Source organism: Zophobas morio, unplaced genomic scaffold (assembly GCF_036711695.1).
Source record: "Zophobas morio isolate AGI-343-1 ecotype UQ-CSIRO unplaced genomic scaffold, CSIRO_AGI_Zmor_V1 ptg000021l, whole genome shotgun sequence".
In the NCBI taxonomy this organism is placed as follows: Eukaryota; Metazoa; Arthropoda; class Insecta; order Coleoptera; family Tenebrionidae; genus Zophobas; species Zophobas morio.
In genome coordinates this window covers 25,423,153-25,440,450 of record NW_026972126.1, presented here as the reverse complement: position 1 = coordinate 25,440,450, position 17,298 = coordinate 25,423,153, and the positions used below count along the sequence as shown (strand labels likewise).

General features: G+C 34.2%; 4 protein-coding genes across 5 annotated transcripts in view; all 4 read right to left on the bottom strand.

Annotated features, from left to right (window-relative positions):
• The window catches only part of LOC135132064 (synaptotagmin-15-like), a 205,920-nt gene that overhangs the window by 76,556 nt on the left and 112,066 nt on the right, over nucleotides 1-17,298 (bottom strand). The gene's annotated exons all lie outside the window — the stretch shown is intronic.
• LOC135132632 (aldehyde dehydrogenase, dimeric NADP-preferring-like) lies at nucleotides 962-2,591 on the bottom strand. Its single transcript, XM_064060775.1, has 2 exons — nucleotides 2,210-2,591; nucleotides 962-2,161 (listed from the first exon to the last, which is right to left on the bottom strand). Exons 1-2 carry the CDS (start codon nucleotides 2,589-2,591, stop codon nucleotides 1,083-1,085), a joined length of 1,461 nt encoding a protein of 486 aa, XP_063916845.1. The 3' UTR covers nucleotides 962-1,082.
• LOC135132934 (aldehyde dehydrogenase, dimeric NADP-preferring-like) lies at nucleotides 7,761-9,386 on the bottom strand. Its single transcript, XM_064061154.1, has 3 exons — nucleotides 9,005-9,386; nucleotides 7,882-8,956; nucleotides 7,761-7,815 (listed from the first exon to the last, which is right to left on the bottom strand). The coding sequence occupies exons 1-3, from the start codon at nucleotides 9,384-9,386 to the stop codon at nucleotides 7,761-7,763; spliced, it is 1,512 nt and encodes a 503-aa protein (XP_063917224.1).
• LOC135132932 (aldehyde dehydrogenase, dimeric NADP-preferring-like) lies at nucleotides 13,896-15,767 on the bottom strand. The gene is made up of 3 exons (XM_064061153.1): nucleotides 15,737-15,767; nucleotides 15,018-15,428; nucleotides 13,896-14,968 (listed from the first exon to the last, which is right to left on the bottom strand). The coding sequence occupies exons 1-3, from the start codon at nucleotides 15,765-15,767 to the stop codon at nucleotides 13,914-13,916; spliced, it is 1,497 nt and encodes a 498-aa protein (XP_063917223.1). The 3' UTR covers nucleotides 13,896-13,913.

Sequence of the window (17,298 nt, the reverse complement as noted above, 5' to 3'; positions counted from 1 at the left end):
TTTTTCAATTTTTAAAATTTTTACTTCCCGTGCGTAAGCGAAGAAAGTATGTACATATAGTAATCGAGTCCGTTCGCCGACTCTCTGCTTTTACGTTTTCTCGACCTTTAATGACCCCTAGAGTACGAAGAAATAAATTTCCCATTTCCGTCTGTCTATCTGTGTGTCCGTCTGTTCGTCTGTTTGCCGTCCGGATTTCTATTAGACATATAATCTGGAAAGTACTGGACCGATTGTTGTCAAATTTTGTATTTGTATTAGGGATAAATCTCATGGGTTTTAAATTCTATAAAATAACACAGTCCTACACATGTAGTTTATGACTCCGTGTTGATTTTTTACCCAAAACGTCCAGATTTTTGGAAAAAAAGTCAAAATTAGGAAGCTACATTTTGACATTTAATTTGGAATCTGGTAAACGAATGCTTTGAAATTTTGCAGATGGTTTACAGTTATGATAAGCATGATAAGTTGTTATTCAAAATATATTCACTTGTCCCCTCCAAAAAATTGATGACGTCACCTCGAAATATTGATGAATAAATACTACCTTAAATATGTAAAATACGATGAGTTTATACTTATTACACATTATACAGTATAATTATGCTAAGTTTTTGATGTCATTAATTCTCAATAAACTACACAATTAATGACGCTAATTCTTACATATAGCAGATTTAATTTTTTGCCCAAATAAATATCGGTTTCATGTTCAGTTGTCAAAAGCCAGAACTTGTTTAAGATAAAAAGTGGTAATAATAATTATGTAAGATTTTAATGAATTTTTTAACTAGCGTTATTGCAAATCTACGTATGAGAACGAAGTCTTTGTTTTAAGCATTTTTCAAAACTTTATTACAAATATTACAACGAGCAGCAACTTTGTTGTCTTTTATTGTAATTTAAACAACTTGAATTAACTCATTATAGTGTGACTCTTCAACATGAGATTAGAACATTTGACATTTGTAAATAATTAATGTAAAAACTACGTATTAATTTCGTCGATTAAATAATCCAGAAGACTTGTTATTGATTTGTTTTAAAACCAAAACCATATACATTATAATTATGTAATTCTACCACAAATCCAACCTAAAACTCGCACCCAACGCCAGTAAAAAAAATATCAAAGTGACCACCGTAACCCATGATGGTTCCCTCCTATATTTAAGCAAAAATGTAGCCACGTCAGTCTTGCGTTTCGTGAGAGGCGGATATCTCAACTCATTCACTCTTTCCACAATTCCCCAGGTGTTTTTATCCAGAACGCTTTTCCTGTTGACGAAGGTGTCAAAACTATCCTTCCCTTTGAAACGTCCCATGCCACTAGAACCCACCCCACCAAATGGCAAGCTCTCCACGATCACCTGTACTATGGTATCGTTAACCGTAACAGCCCCAGAACTAGTATTCTCGATAAAAAACTTCTTCACGCTTGATTTCTTCGAAAAGAGGTAGATCACCAGAGGTTTTTCCCGTGTGTTGATGAAGTTAACCGCTTCTTCCGCACTGTTAACCGTCACGATGGGTAAGATGGGTCCGAAGATCTCCTCTTCCATGATGGGGTGATCCGGGGAGACGTTAATTGCAACGGTGGGTTGCATGGTTGTTTGGGTAAAGTCCACTCCGCCTCCTAGTGCTATGTCCAGGTCTTTGAGCAAGTTTGACAATCTCTGGAGCTGATGGTCGTTAACTATGGGACAGTGTTGGGAGTCTGGGTAAAATCGTTCGATGGCAGATTTGGCATGTTCGACGAAGCGCTCTCTGATTGGTCTCGAGCAAAGGACGTAATCCGGAGAGGAACAAGATTGCCCCGAGTTCAAACACTTGCCCCAAATTATCCGAGCAGCCGCTTGCTCCAAATCAGCACTAGAATCAATATAAACCGGGTTTTTGCCCCCCAGCTGTAAAGTAGTAGGTGTTAGGTATTTGTTGGCAGCCCTGTGAATCATTCTCCCAATGGAAGCCGACCCCGTGAAGTAGATATAATCGAACTTTTCGTCCAGGAGTTTCTCCACACGGTCGTGGTTTTCACAAAAAATCGAGTAGCACTCAGGGTCCAAGTACGAGGGCAAAACAGTTGCCAAAAAAGTCCCAAAATGGTGTCCGTTATGCGAAGGTTTAATCACGACGCAATTACCCGCAGCTATAGCTCCTAAAACCACCCATTAATACCCCAACCAAGATAAACAAAACGACGAACCTGCCAGAGGTAGCAAAGTCAAGATGGGCATATTCCAGCAAGTCACCAGCAGAACCACCCCATATGGTTCGCTGTGCACGTAAATTTTGTCCAGCGTGTCGATCCATCGCTTCGGCACATTTTCCCCGTTCACCCATTTGCCCACGTTATCGATTAAGTACTGGGTGTGAAAAATCGCCGTGTAAATTTCCCAGCGCACTTCTTCTTCGTCCTTTCGCGAGTCTGCGAAGACGCTTTCGATGATGCCGTCTTCCTTTTCTTGGAAGAAGTTAACGAGGCTTCGGAGGTACTTCTTGCGCTGTTGCAGGCTCCTGGTGGTACCACTGTTGAAAGTACGGCGGGCTTTAGCCACCACGTCGACCGGATTCAGTTGTTGCAGCATCGTTGGTGCAGTTAAGACTAGTTTGACCACTGCATTGAGAGGATTGGCTCTATGGTTCGTTGCAAGTCCCCACTTTTTGTTTTTTTTTACAGGAAATTGGCGCGACTGAATAGGTTTTTGGTTTTCTGAAGCCGAATTTGTTCGTATGTGGCTTGAGTTACTTTCATTGCAGATTTCATCATTTTCGGGTCTAATTTATTCAGATAACATGTTTAAATGCACTTTTTTATTGTTGGTCGCGCATGCACAATCGTCTGAACATTGTCCAATATATATGGTAAATTTTTGATCAAAATGTATTTGCTCATCTCCCCTAAAAAATTGATGCGTCACCCCAAAATATGACGAATCTGTACTTGGGATTTATCATTCCATTCATATTTTTTGGATTTGCATATAGAGTGTTTTTCATATTTCGGCTTGATTTTGAATTTTCCTATTTTTTTTTCCAGATTTTTAAATTTTTTAATCATTCGATTTTTAAGTGTTTCGATTTTTATTTTGAAATTGGTTATTTCAACTTCTCGATTTTTTACTTCTTTGATTTGCAATTTTCCGAGTTTTCAATTTTCAATTTTCGGTTTTTCAAATTTCGAATTTTTTGAGGTTCGTTTTTCCGATTTTTAATTTATGGATATTGTACTTTTTGTATTTACAAATTTTCATTTTTTGATTTTTTAGGTTTCCCATTTTTCGGCTTTTTCAATCATTTCATTTTTGATTTATATTTTTTTTGAGATTCAATTCTTCAAATTTTCGGTTTTTATACCTTTCAATTTTTCGATTTAGTTATTTAATTTATTTTTCCAATTTTATTTAGCAATATTTTTTGAATTTTTCTATTTCTCAGTTTCTGAATTTTACGATTCCTCAGTTTTTCGACTTTCTGGATTTTTAATTGTTCAACTTTTCCATTATAATTTTTCAAGTTTTCATTTTTGGTGTTTTCAGTTTTTTCGATTTGTCGGTTTTTCAATTTTGGAATTGTTCTATATATATATTTCAGCTTGATTTTGAATTTTTCCCATATATTTTTGATTTTTCAATCATCCCATTTCTTAGTTTTCCAGTTTTTCCTGATTTTTCCTTTTCGATTTTATATTTTTCTTTTACAATTTTCCGAGTTTTCAATTTTAAATTATTCAATTTTTTCAAGTTTTACGATTCTTGTTTTATAATATTTTCGATTTTGCAATTTTTAGAGTTTTCAACTTCAAATTATTTTGTTTTTTCATTTTGTAATTTCTTTGTTTGAATTTTTCAATTTTTCTTTGTTCCTTTTCTGCTTCTAAATTTTCCAGTTTCTCCTTTTTTATTTATCAATAATTCTATTTTTGATTTGTAATTTTTTGAGGTTCAATTTTTCGATTTTTCAGTTCTTCAATTTTCTATTTTCAACTTGTACATTTTATAATTTCCTTATTCCAATTTTTTGATTTTTGGACTTTTTTGTTTTTTCATGTTTCCCCTTGATTTTGAATTTTTCGATTTTTCTTTTCCCGATTTTTTGGTTTTTCAATAATTACATTTTTTTGTGCTTCGATTTTTAAATTTTTTGATTTGCAATGTTTCCAATTTTCAAATTTAAATTTTCGGTTGTTTGTTTTTTGAAAGTTTTAATTCTTCGATTTTCAATTTTTAGCATTTCTAATTCCATTTTGCAAATTTCCTGCTTCCAGGTTTTCCAGTTTCTCCTTTTTTTTTGATTTTTAGAAAATTCTTGGAGTTACAATTTTAAATTCTTTAAACTTTCAATTTTTCTACTTTTTAATTTTCGATGTTTTAGTTCCTCGATTTTTATTCTTGAGATTTCTTAATTACATTATTCTTCTTCGATTTTTATTTAGTAATTTTTTTGTTCCACAATTTTTTTATTTTCTTTTTTTAGATTAATAATTGATTTTTCAATGTTTCGAATTTTATTTTAGAATTTTTCAATTTTACAAATGCGATTTGCCATTTTTCGAGTTTTCAAAATTTTCATTTTTCAACTTTTCGATTTTTTAAATTTTTTGATTTGCAATTTTTCTTGTTTTTAAATTTTTATTTCAACTTCTCGATTTTTTACTTCTTTGATTTGCAATTTTCCGAGTTTTCAATTTCCAATTTTCGGTTTTTCAGATTTCGAATTTTTTGAGGTTCGTTTTTCCGATTTTTAATTTATGGATATTGTACTTTTTGTATTTACAAGTTTTCATTTTTTGATTTTTTAGTTTTCGCATTTTTTGGCTTTTTCAATCATTTCATTTTTGATTTACATTTTTTTTGAGATTCAATTCTTCAAATTTTCGGTTTTTATACCTTTCAATTTTTCGATTTCCCAGTTATTTAATTTATTTTTCCAATTTTATTTAGCAATATTTTTTGAACTTTTCTATTTCTCAGTTTCTGAATTTTACGATTCCTCAGTTTTTCCACTTTCTGATTTTTGGATTTATTTTTCGAATTTTCAATTTTTAGATAATTTAATGCTTCGTTTTTCAATTATCACACATTCGATTTTCGAGTTTCTGGATTTTTAATTGTTCAACTTTTCCATTATAATTTTTCAAGTTTTCATTTTTGGTGTTTTCAGTTTTTTCGATTTGTCGGTTTTTCAATTTTGGAATTGTTCTATATATTATTTCAGCTTGATTTTGAATTTTTCCGATATTTTTGATTTTTCAATCATCCCATTTCTTAGTTTTCCAGTTTTTCCTGATTTTTCCTTTTCGATTTTATATTTTTCTTTCACAATTTTCCGAGTTTTCAATTTTACATTATTCAATTTTTTCAAGTTTTACGATTCTTATTTTAAAATTTTTTCGATTTTGCAATTTTTAATTTTCAACTTCAAATTATTTTGTTTTTTCATTTTGTAATTTCTTTGTTTGAATTTTTCAATTTTTCTTTGTTCCAATTTAGCATTTTTTAGTATTTCGAACTTCATTTGGAACTTTTCTGCTTCTAAATTTTCCAGTTTTTCCAATTTTTCGATTTTTCAGTTCTTCAATTTTCAACTTGTACATTTCATAATTTCCTTATTCCAGTTTTTTGATTTTTTAACTTTTTTGTTTTTTCATGTTTCCCCTTGATTTTGAATTTTTCGATTTTTACATTTTTTGATTTGCAATGTTTCCAATTTTCAAATTTAAATTTTCGGTTGTTTCTTTTTTGAAAGTTTTAATTCTTCGATTTTCAATTTTTTAGTATTTCTAATTTCATTTTGCAAATTTCCTGCTTCCAGGTTTTCCAGTTTCTCCTTTTTTTTGATTTTTAGAAAATTCTTTGAGTTACAATTTTAAATTCTTAATTTCGATTTTTCTACTTTTTAATTTTCGATTTTTCAGTTCCTCGATTTTTATTCTTGAGATTTCTTAATTACATTATTCTTCTTCGATTTTTATTTAGCAATTTTTTTGTTCTACAATTTTTTTATTTTCTTTTTTTAGATTAATAATTGATTTTTCAGTGTTTTGAATTGTATTTTAGAATTTTTCAATTTTACAAGTTCGAGTTTTCAAAATTTTCATTTTTCAACTTTTCGATTTTTTAAATTTTTTGATTTGCAATTTTTCTTGTTTTCAAATTTTTAATACTTCCATTTTCCATTTTTCAGTATTTCGGGTTTCATTTTGCAAACTTTGTTTAACCAAATCTTCATTTTTTGATTTTTCAACTTTTGAATTTTTCGATTTTCCAATTATTTAATTTTTTATTTTTCCGATTTCTAGTTACTCCATTCTTCGATTTTTATTTTGTCATTTTTCGATGTTACAAATTTTTAATTTCGTTAATTTTTCGATTTCCTGATTTTACGATTTCCAACTTTTTTGCTTTTTCATATCTTTTTTGTGTTTCACATTTCGGCTTAATTTTGAATTTTTTGATTTCTCTTTTTCCGATTTCTCAATTTTTCAATCATTCGATTTTTTAGTGTTTCGATTTTTATTTTTCAATTTAACCCGTTTTTCGAACTTTCGATTTTTTAATTTTTAGATTTGCAGTTTTTCGAGTTTTCAATTTAAAATTTTCGGTTTTCCAACTTTTCAACTTTTCGGTTGTTCGCTTTCCCGATTTTCAATTTATCGTTTTCCATTTTTTATTTCGAGTTTTAATTTGCAATCTCTGTTTAACAAATTTTCTTTTTCCGATTTTTCAATTTTTGAATTTTTCGGTTTTTCAATTTTTTGATTTTTCAGTTTCTCAATCGTTTCATTTTTGAACTGCAATTTTTTTGAGTTTCAATTTTAATTTCTTCAAAATTTCGGTTTTTCTACTTTTCAATTTTTCGATTTTCCAGTTATTTGATTTTTCGATTTCTTAATTACTCCATTTTCATTTTGTAATTTTTCGATTTTACAATTTCTTAATTTGCATTTTTTTTATTAATAATTTATTTTTCGGTTTTATTTTGCAATTTTTTCGATTATAGATTTTCAATTTTCGAGTTTTCAGTCTTTTGAATTTTCAACTTTTTTGTTTTTTTCACATTTTTTCTGTTTTTTAATATTTCGGCTTGGTTTTCAGTTTTCCTGTTATTCTTTCTTTCTGATTTTTTGTTTTTTTAATCATTCCATTTTTTGGTGTTTCGATTTTTATTTTGTAATTTAACCCATTTTCCAAATTTGGGATTTTTTAATTTTTTGATTTGCAACTTTTCTAGTTTTCAATTTTAATTTTTCGGTTGTTCGTTTTTCCGATTTTTAATTTATCCATTTTACATTTTTTATTTCGAGTTTTATTTAGCAATCTTTCTGTTCTACAAATTTTCTTTTTTCGATTTTTCAACCATTGAATTTTTCGGTTTTTAAATTTTTTGATTTTTCAGTTGCTGCATTTTTCGGCTTTTTCAATAATCTCAATTGCTCCATTCTTCGATTTTTATTTTATAATTTTTCGAATTTTCAATGTTTTGATTTTTCAACTTTTTTCAGTTTCTCGATTTTCCGGTTTTTCAGCTTTTTTTTTCATATTTCGGCGTTATTTTGAATTTTTAGATTTTTTTTCCAATTTTCAAAAAAAATAAACATAAATAAACACTTGAGCGTCAGATTGCTGTTACCTAGTGTTGAAGGACAAGGGTTATTACAGGTGGATTATTATAAGTTCAACTTGGTGAGTCATCCGAATCTGACAACGGACTGTCAGTCAGTAGCGTAACATGCACACGTTAGAAGGGGGTGGTATTCAAAACTTTTTAGACGTAGTTTTACAAATGCTGATCACGATTTCGTCTAGGATCCTAAGGACTTGTTTTTTATTTCCTTTAATATCAAAACCATATACATTATAATTATATAATTATTACCAGAAATCCAACTTGAAACTTGCTCCCAACGCCAGTAAAAAAATAATCGAAGTAACCACCGTGACCCATGATGGTTCCCTCCTATATTTAAGCAAAAATTTAACCACGTCGGTCTTGCGTTTCGTGAGAGGCGGATATCTCAACTCGTTCACTCTTTCCACAATTCCCCAGGTGTTTTTATCCAGAACGCTTTTCCTGTTGACGAAGGTGTCAAAACTATGCTTCCCTTTGAAACGACCCATGCCACTGGAACCCACCCCACCAAAGGGCAAGCTCTCCACGATCGCGTGTACTATGGTATCGTTAATCGTAACAGCCCCAGAACTAGTTTTCTCGATAAAAAACTTCTTCACGCTCGATTTCTTCGAGAAGACGTAGATCACTAGAGGTTTTTCCCGTCTACTGATGAAGTTAACCGCTTCTTCCACACCGTTAACCGTCAGGATGGGTAAAATGGGACCGAAGATCTCTTCTTGCATGATGGGGTGATTCGGGGAGACGTTAACTGCAACGGTGGGTTGCATGGTTCTTTGGGTAAAGTCCACCCCACCTCCTAGTGCTATGTCCAGGCCTTTGAGCAAGTTTGACAATCTCTGGAGCTGATGGTCGTTAACTATGGGACAGTGTTGGGAGTCTGGGTAAAATCGTTCGATGGTAGATTTGGCATGTTCGACGAAGCGCTCTCTGACTGGTTTCGAGCAAAGGACGTAATCCGGACACGAACAAGCTTGCCCCGAGTTCAAACACTTGCCCCAAATTATCCGAGCAGCCGCTTGCTCCAAATCAGCACTGGAATCAATATAAATCGGATTTTTGCCCCCCAACTGTAAAGTAGTAGGTGTCAGGTATTTGTTGGCAGCTCTATGAATCATTCTCCCTATTGAAGTCGACCCCGTGAAGTAGATATAGTCGAACTTTTCCTCCAGGAGTTTCTCCACACGGTCGTTCTTCTCAAAAAAAATCGGGTAGCACTCAGGATCCAAGTACGTAGGCAAAACAGTTGCCAAAAAAGTCCCAAAATTGTATCCATTATGGGAAGGTTTAATCACGACGCAATTACCCGCAGCTATAGCTCCTAAAACCACCCATTAATACCCCAACCAAGATAAAAAAAACGACGAACCTGCCAGAGGTAGCAAACTCAAGATGGGCTTATTCCAGCAAGCTATGAGCAGAACCACCCCATATGGTTCCTTGTGCACGTAAATTTTGTCCAGCGTGTCGACCCATCGCTTGGGCACAGTTTCCCCACTCACCCATTTGTCCACGTTGTCGAGTAAGTACTGGGTGTGAAAAATCGCCATGTAAATTTCCAATCGCATTTCTTCTTTGTTCTTTCGCGAGTCTGCGAAGACGCATCCGATGATGGCGTCTTCTTGTCCTTGGAAGAAGTTAACGAGGCTTCGGAGGTACTTCTTGCGCTGCTGCAGGCTCCTGGTGGTACCATTGTTGAAAGCACGGCGGGCTTTGGCCACCACGTCGACCGGATTCAGTTGTTGTAGCATCGTTGGTGCAAACACTAATTCGACCACTGCATTGAGAAGTTTGACTTTATGTTTCGTCCCCACTTTTCGTTTTTTTGGGGAAACTTGGCGGGACTGAATAGATTTTTGGTTTTATGAGGCGGAATTTGTTCGTATGCGGCATGAATTATTTTAATGCAGAATTCATCATTTTCGGTTCTAATGTATGCATTTAAAGTGTTTTAGATACATTTTTTTATTGTTGGTCGCGCTTGGGAAGCATGCATGTACAATTGTCTGAAGATCCTCCAATTTTTTTCATTTTGGCTAGTTTTTATCGAATAATGAATTAGTGTCGACACGTGTTTGAACCACATGTGTTTCTGCAGTCGACGTTCTAATGTCCTTTTAAGTTTCTATTATTTTTTAAAGGAAGACTAGTTAATTTTAATAGTAACATCATAAACTACAAAAATATATTATATCAATCGTTGATGTATGCGTCGATTGGCTAAGAACTCGACGCGATGCGGCGGGTTATAGTTTAGGGAAAGGTTTTTCAAAGTTAATATATTGGCATTTTGACAGTACACTTTAAGTCACTAAAATTACGACTGGCTACTTTTATGTTTTCTCGACATTTCATGACCCACAGAGTATGAAAAATTAGGTCTCCTGGTTCACTCTGTCTACCGTCTGTTCAAATTTTTATTAGGCAGATAATCTCAGATAATTGGTGCACTGTAATACTAAAAATAACAGTATTGTATTCCCCAAATTTTCTGGGAAAATAGAGTGAGGCGATCCTGATTTAATCAATAAAATGAATCGACACCTTCATTATTTTTTTTGAGACATCTGTATAAGCAAATCTAAAAAAATATGAAGACAGTGATAAATCACAAGTAAAAACTCAAAATATTTTGCACATTTCGGGTAGATTTGGGAATTTAACTCGTTATTATTGAAATTTGCAATTTAACACCTTTAAAGTTTTGCAAGATTAATAGGGGCAAAATCAGTTTTAACAAATACTAGCCCCGCCCACCCGCCCGCTATTTTCCCACAGAATGTCATTTGCCAAAATCAGTCTTATCTTACCAAGTACTAGCCCCGCCCACCCGCCCGCTATTTTCTCAGAGGGTAGTACTTGCCAGTACTTGCTAAGATAAGTCTTATTTTGGCAAATGAATTATCCTCTGACAAAATACGGGTGGGTGGGCGGGGCTAGTATTTGGTGAGATAAGATTGATTTTGGCACTTTTGACATTTTCGACCATTTTTCAACCAGAAGTCATTTTCGGTTTCGTTTCTATTATTAGTTGCTACTCCCTCTCGATAGAAGAACATGATTAGCACCGCCCACCCCTTCCTCCTTCTCAATGATTAATTTTATCCGATCCGAATGAAATGAATGATCTTATACGGAACTGAAATATAATTAGTCGTTATAATGAAAAAAAGGGAGAGGGCGGGGCTAGTACTAGCTAAGATCAAACTGATTTTGGCAAATCACATGTTCTCCAAGAAAACAGAGGGTGGGTGGGCGAGGCTAGTTTTTGATAAAATAAGACTGATTTTGGCAAATCACATATTCTCCAAGAAAACAGAGGGTGGGTGGGCGGGGCTAGTATTTGGTAAGACAAGACTGATTTTGGCAAATGCCACATCCTCTGAGAAAATAGAGGGTTTGTGGATCTAATACTTGCAAAGGTAGGACTGATCAAGATTAAAAATAATCACTGGAATGAAGAGATGGTGGTTGGGCGGCGCTATTGTTTGTTTATGAAATATTCTGTACGAAAAAGTTTAACTTAGCCCCGCCCACCCACCCCGCCTTGATTTCAGTAATTCATTTCGTCTACTCCGACTGAGAGTTGAATCTCAACTGAAGAGGGATAAAATCGTTTGAATGAGAATAGCATGTGTGGGCGGCGCTAGTATCGGCTAAGATAAGACTCATTGTGGCAAACGTCATACTTCTAAGAAAATAGAGGGTGGGTGGGCGGGGCTAAAACTTACAAAGATAGGACTGAACAAGATAAAGAGTAGTCACTGGAACAAAGAAGGGGTGGGCGGGCGGGGCTACTGTTTGGCGATAAAACTGGAAAAAAGCTAAATTTAGCACCGCCCACCTACTTTCTTTATTTCACTGACTTATTTTATTTAGTTAAAATGGAAATTGAAAAATAACGGTGTTGTGTACCCAAAATTTTCTGGGAAAATACAGCCATACTGATGCTAATTTAATCAATAAAATAAATTGACTGATTCATTAATTTTTTTTGAACCACCTGTCTCAGCAGAGCTAAAAAGTATGAATGCAATGATAAATCACAAGTAAAACTCATCATATTTTGCACATTTCGGGTAGATTTAGGAATTTAACTCGTTACTATGGAAATTTGCAATTTGACACCTTTAAATTTCATCAATTTTTACAAGATCAATAGGGGCAAAATCAGTTTTAACAAATACTAGGCCCGCCCACCCGCCCTCTATTTTCCCACAGGATATGTCATTTGCCAAAATCAGTTTTATCTTACCAAGTACTAGCCCCGCCCGCTATTTTCTCAGAGGGTAGTACTTGCCAGTACTTGCTAAGATAAGTCTTATTTTGGCAAATGAATTATCCTCTGACAAAATACGGGTGGGTGGGCGGGGCTAGTATTTGGTAATATAAGATTGATTTTGGCAGTTTTGACATTTTCGACCATTTTTCAACCAGAAGTCATTTTCGGCTTCGATTCTATTATTAGTTGCCACTCCCTCTCGATAGAAGAACATGATTAGCCCCACCCACCCCCCTTCCTCCTTCTCAATGATTAATTTTATCCGATCCGAATGAAATGAATGATCTTATACGGAACTGAAATATAATTAGTCGTTATAATGACAAGAAGGGAGTGGGCGGGGCTAGTACTAGTTAAGATAAGACTAAAGTTCGCAAATCACATATTCTCCAAGAAAACAGAGGTTGGTGGGCGGGGCTAGTATCTCGTAAGATAAGACTGATTTTGGCACTTTTGATATTCTCTCTAAGAAAACAGAGGGTGGGCGGGCTGGGCGGGGCAAATATTTGATAAGACAAGACTGATTTTGCCAAGTGCCATATCCTCTGAGAAAATAGAGGGTGGGTGGGCGGGGCTAGTATTTGGTGAGATAAGAGTGATTTTGGCATTTTTGACATTTTCGTCCATTTTTCAACCAGAAGTTATTTTCGACTTCGTTTCTATTATTAGTTGCTACTCCCTCTCGCTAGAAGAACATGATTAGCCCCGCCCACCCACCCCCCTTCCTCCTTCTCAACGATTAATTTTATCCGATCCGAATGAAATGAATGATCCTATACGGAACTGAAATATAATTAGTCGTTATAATGAGAAGAAGGGGAGTGGGCGGGGCTAGTACTAGCTAAGATAAGACTAATTTTCGCAGATCACATATTCTCCAAGAAAACAGAGGGTGGGTGGGTGGGGCTAGTATTTGGTAAGATAAGACTGAATTTGGCACTTTTGACATTCTCTCTAAGAAAACAGGGTGGGCGGGCGGGGCAAGTATTTGATAAGACAAGACTGATTTTGGCAAATGCCATACCCTCTGAGAAAATAGAGGGTGGGTGGGTCTAAAACTTGCAAAGATAGCAGTGAACAAGATAAATAGTAGTCACTGGAACGAAGAAGGGGTGGGTGGGCGGGGCTACTGCTTGACGATAAAACTAGAAAAAAACTAAATTTAGCCCCGCCCACCTACTTTCTTCATTTCACTGACTTATTTTATTTAGGGTAAAATGGAAATTGAAAAATAACAGTATCGAATACCCAACATTTTCTGGAAAAACACAGCGATACTGATACTGATTTAATCAATAAAAGAAATTGATTGATTAATTAAATTGTTTGAACCACCTTTCCACAAAAAATTCAAAGTGCCACAAATCCCACTTTGAATTTTTCAAAGAGACGAGACGAGGGAAGTCCTGTCGAAATAAGTTTCTACCAATTTTTTTATTTTTTAATTGCTAGATTTTTCGATTTCTCGTTCTTATAATTCTTGAGTTCTTCGATTTTTTAATTTTCGGATTTTTAAATTTTTTATGTTTCATTGATTTTTCAATTCTTCTATTTGTAAATTTTACAATTATTGCATTTTCCGATTTTTTTATTCCATTTCTTGACTTCTGGCTTGTAAAATTTAAAAATTTTTTCGACTTTTCAATTTTTAGATTTCTCGATTTTTCAACATTTCAGGGAATTTTTCAATTTCTGACCGTCCAGTTTTTCGATATTTTAATTTTTCAATTTTTCGGATTTCGATTTTTCGGTTTTTCAATTTTTTGATTTTAAGAATTTTTTGATTTATCGATGTTTCGGTTTTTAAATTTCTCGACTGTTGGAAAACCATTTTTCCCGTTGATTGTTTGCCTTAAATATATTTTACATTATTCGCACTTGAACGGACAGCTCCCCCTTGGACTTTGCCCCCGTGGGAATTTTATTTATGCCAGTGGAGCGAGGAAAGTCATTTATTTCCTTCAATAACAAAACCATATACATTATAATTATGTAATTATGACCATAAATCTAACTTAAAACTTGCACCCAACGCCAGTAAAACGACAATCGAAGTAACCACTAAAACCCATGATGGTCGCCTCCTATTTTTAAGCAAAAATTTAGCCAAGTCAGTCTTGGGTTTCGTCGGACGCGGATATCTCAACTCATTCACTCTTTCCACAATTCCCCAGGTGTTTTTATCCGGACCAATTTTCTTGTTGGTGTCAAAACTATCAAAACGTCCCATGGCACTAGAACCCAGCCCACCATAGGGCAAACTCTCCACTATGGTATCGTTAACCGTAACAGCCTCAGAAGTAGTATTCTCGATAAAAAACCTCTTCACGCTCGATTTTTTCGAGAAGAGATAGATCACCAGAGGTTTTTCCCGTCTGTTAATGCAGTTAACCGCTTCTTCCGTACTGTTAACCGTCACGATGGGTAAAATGGGACCCAAGATCTCCTCTTCCATGATGGGGTGATCCGGGGAGACGTTAACTGCAACGGTGGGTTGCATGGTTCTTTGGGTAAAATCCACTCCGCCTCCTAGTGCTATGTCCAGGCCTTTGAGCAAGTTTGACAATCTCTGGAGCTGGTGGTCGTTAACTATGGGACAGTGTTGGGAGTCTGGGTAAAATCGTTCGATGGCAGTTTTGGCATGTTCGACGAAGCGCTCTGTGATTGGTTTTGAGCAAAGGACGTAATCCGGACACGAACAAGTTTGTCCCGAGTTGAAACACTTGCCCCGAATTATCCGGGCAGCCGCTTGTTCCAAATCAGCACTAGAATCAATATAAACCGGGTTTTTACCCCCCAACTGCAAACTAATAGGCGTTAGATATTTGTTGGCCGCTCTGTGAATAATTCTTCCAACTGAAGCCGTCCCCGTGAAATATATATAATCAAACTTTTCCTCTAGGAGCTTGTCCACACAGTCGTTTTTTTCGCAAAAAATCGGGTAGCACTCAGGATCCAAGTACGAAGGCAAAACTGTTGCCAAAAATTTCCCAAAATGGTGTCCATTATGGGCAGGTTTAATCACGACGCAATTACCCGCAGCTATAGCTCCTAAAACCACCCATTAATACCCGAACCAAGATAAAAACAAGCGACGAACCTGCCAGAGGTAGCAAACTCAAGATGGGCTTATTCCAGCAAGGCATCAAAAGAACCACCCCATATGGTTTGCTGTGCACGTAAATTTTGTCCAGCGTGTTGACCCATCGCTTCCGCACATTTTCCCCGCTCACCCATTTGCCCACGTTGTCGATTAAGTGCTGGATGTGAGAAATCGCCGCGTAAATTTCCAACCGCGTTTCTTCTCTGTTCTTTCGCGAGTCTGCGAAGACACATTCGATGATGGCGTCTTCCTGTTCCTGGAAGAAGTTAACGAGGCTTCGGAGGGACTTCTTGCGCTGGTGCAGGTTTCTGGTGGTACCACTGTTAAAAGTACGGCGGGCTGTGGCCACCACGTCGACCGGATTCAGGTCTTGCAGCATCGTTGGTGCAGTTAAGACTAGTTTGACCACTACATTGAGAGGATTGGCTCTATGATTCGTTGCAAGTCCCCACTTTTTGTTTTTTTATGGGAAATTGGCGAGACTGAATGGGTTTTTGGTTTTCTGCAGCCGAATTTGTTCGTATATGGCTTGATGAGTTACTTTTATTGCAGATTTCATCATTTTCGGGCCTAATTTATTCGGATAAATTGTTTTAAATGCATTTTTTTGTTGTTGGTCGCGCTTGGGAAGCATGCATGCACAATCGTGTGAATATTCTCCAATTTGTTTTCATTTTGGCTAGTTTTTATGTAATCATTAATAATAGTGTCTATACCTGTCTGCATCACACGTGTTTCTGCAGTCATCGTTCTAATGTCCTGATATTTTTCAATCATAAAAAAAAGTTACTTTTGTACAGTTATTATTTTTATTGTTATTTTAATTTATGATTTGATTTATGATTTTTCGATTAATCGATTTTACCAACTTTCGATTTCGCGATCTTTTAATTTTCAGTTTTTCAATTTTACGATATGCTGATTCTTGGTTTTCGATTTTTCGACTTTCCAATTTTCGGATGATCCGATTTTTAAATTTTTAGATTTTTTAAAATTTTGAAATTTTCGGTTTCTCGGTTCTTCTATTTTTCGATATTTTAATTTTTCAATTTTTTAAATGTAAGATTTTTCGACTTCTCGATTTGCCAAGTTCTTGAGTTCTCGATTTCTCGGTTTCTCGATTTTGCAATTCTTCAATATCTTCTTTCCATATTTCTATTTTTCAATTTTTCAATATTTTAAATTTTTTATTTCATCATACTTACGATTTTTGCGAATTTCTTAATTTTTCAATTTCTGGTTTGTTCAGTTTTTCGATAATTTAACTTTTCGACTTTGCCACTTTTCGGATTTCGATTTTTCAGTTTTTCAATTCGTCGATTTTTCAGTATATCCAGATTATATCTTTCATAATTTCGATTCTTTAAATTCTTTATTTTTATTTTATTGCTTTTTCAATTCTTCATTTTTTAAAATTTTACATTTTTCGATTTTACGATTTTTCAACTCCCAAATCACGGTTTTAAGATTTAAAAAATTTTTCACTTTTTGGATTTTTAGATTTCTCGATTTTTCAAGTTTTCGATTTCTCAATTTTCAACATGTTATTTTTGGGAATTTCTTAATTTTTCAACATTTCGATTTTGGAAATTTCTGGATTGTTCAGTTTTTCCATAATTTCACTTTTCGATTTTGCCACTTTTTGGATTTCGATTTTTCAGTTCTTCAATTTCTCGATTTTTCAATTCTTCAATTCATCCATATTTCTATTTTTCAGAATTACGATTCTTTAAGTTCTTAATTTTTATTTTATTGAATTTTCAATTATCCGAAATTTTACATTTTTCGATTTTACGAATTTTTAATTCGATTTATTCACATCTCGCTTTTGAGACTTTAAAAATGTTTCAATTTTTGGATTTTTAGATTTCCCGGTTCTTCAAGTTTTCGATTTCTCAATTTTTCAGCATATTATTTTTGGGAATTTCTTAATTTTTCAACATTTCAATTTTGGAAATTTTTCAATTTTTCAACATTTCAATTTTGTGAATTTTTCAATTTCTGGATTGTTCAGTTTTTCCATAATTTAATTTTTCCATTTTTCCACTTTTCGGATTACGATTTTTCAGTTTTTCAATGTCTCGATTTTTCAATTCTGCAATTCCCCGATATTTCTATTTTTCAGAATTTCAATTCTAAATTCTTTATTTTTATTTTACTGACTTTTCAACTCTTCAATTTTTAAAATTGCACAATTTTTGATTTTACGATTTTTTAACTCCATTTCTTGACATCACGGTTTTAAGATTTTTTAAATTCTTCAATTTTTGGATTTTTT